This window comes from Poecilia latipinna, unplaced genomic scaffold (assembly GCF_001443285.1).
Source record: "Poecilia latipinna isolate Pla-1442-1.1 unplaced genomic scaffold, P_latipinna-1.0 Scaffold3737, whole genome shotgun sequence".
NCBI classification, from domain to species: Eukaryota; Metazoa; Chordata; class Actinopteri; order Cyprinodontiformes; family Poeciliidae; genus Poecilia; species Poecilia latipinna.
This window is the reverse complement of record NW_015116353.1, coordinates 38,009-38,873: the sequence shown is the minus strand read 5'-3', so window position 1 is coordinate 38,873 and position 865 is coordinate 38,009. Positions and strand designations below refer to the sequence as shown.

Sequence of the window (865 nt, the reverse complement as noted above, 5' to 3'; positions counted from 1 at the left end):
TTCTCATAATTGACGAAAAAATAGGTTTTGAAAAATCCATCTACGTGTAATTTTTCTATATACTGTGTTTTACTCGAGTGAATTAAGTTACTAAAATAAATTAACCTTTCAATAATATTCTAATGTATTTAATATAAGTGTATGCTAAGAGATGACAGCGGAAAATTCACAGCGGAACAAAAAAACTCGCTTACAGTTTCTTCAGTACCGCCAGAGGGAAACACACGGAAAGGGAAACACACGGAAAAGCGCAGACCATGCGGTAGCGTTAGTCATAGGTCTGCTCACAGGTCTAGTGTTTTGGGTGAATACGTGAGTATTTGCAATAAAATGTCTTCAGTTAAGCCTCAGATAGAGTTTATCAACGAGCAGGTAACTCCTGTTGAAGAAACATTCACAGAGTTTAAAGAAATCAAAGTCAAGATCGAGGAAGAGATGGAGGATCAGACAGAAATCAACGTTAAGATCGAGGAAGAGACGGACGATCAGACAGAAATCAACGTTAAGTCCGAGGAAGAGATGGACAATCAGACAGAAATCAACGTTAAGTCCGAGGAAGAGATGGACGATCAGCGCAGACTGATGGGTTGCACCCGGATACGGAAAATCATCTTTCAACGTATAGGTACGAAATACCTTCATTTTTACTGATGATACGGGTTAAAGGGAATTGGAGACAGGTTATTGAGATCTGAACTCAACGAACGCTGAATGCTGCTTCTCTGTGTTTGGTTCTGGTTCTGGATCGACGTATATTAGGTGCAGACATGTTGGTTGTATTGTTTAGTTGCTGTTTTAACACATGGCGGTCAATCCGCGTTTCCCCATCAGATACGGTTCCCCCTTCGTCTTCTTGCCGCTTCGC

The 865-nt window shown here is 40.8% G+C and overlaps 1 protein-coding gene across 1 annotated transcript in view; it reads left to right on the top strand.

Annotated features, from left to right (window-relative positions):
- Positions 1–234: 234 nt before the first annotated feature.
- The window catches only part of LOC106941542 (zinc finger protein 37 homolog), a 21,603-nt gene continuing 20,972 nt past the window's right edge, over positions 235–865 (top strand). Inside the window, exon 1 of the mRNA XM_015024600.1 lies at positions 235–625. Coding sequence (XP_014880086.1) covers positions 331–625 — 295 coding nt within the window. The 5' untranslated portion in view covers positions 235–330. The remainder of the gene's footprint in view (positions 626–865) is intronic.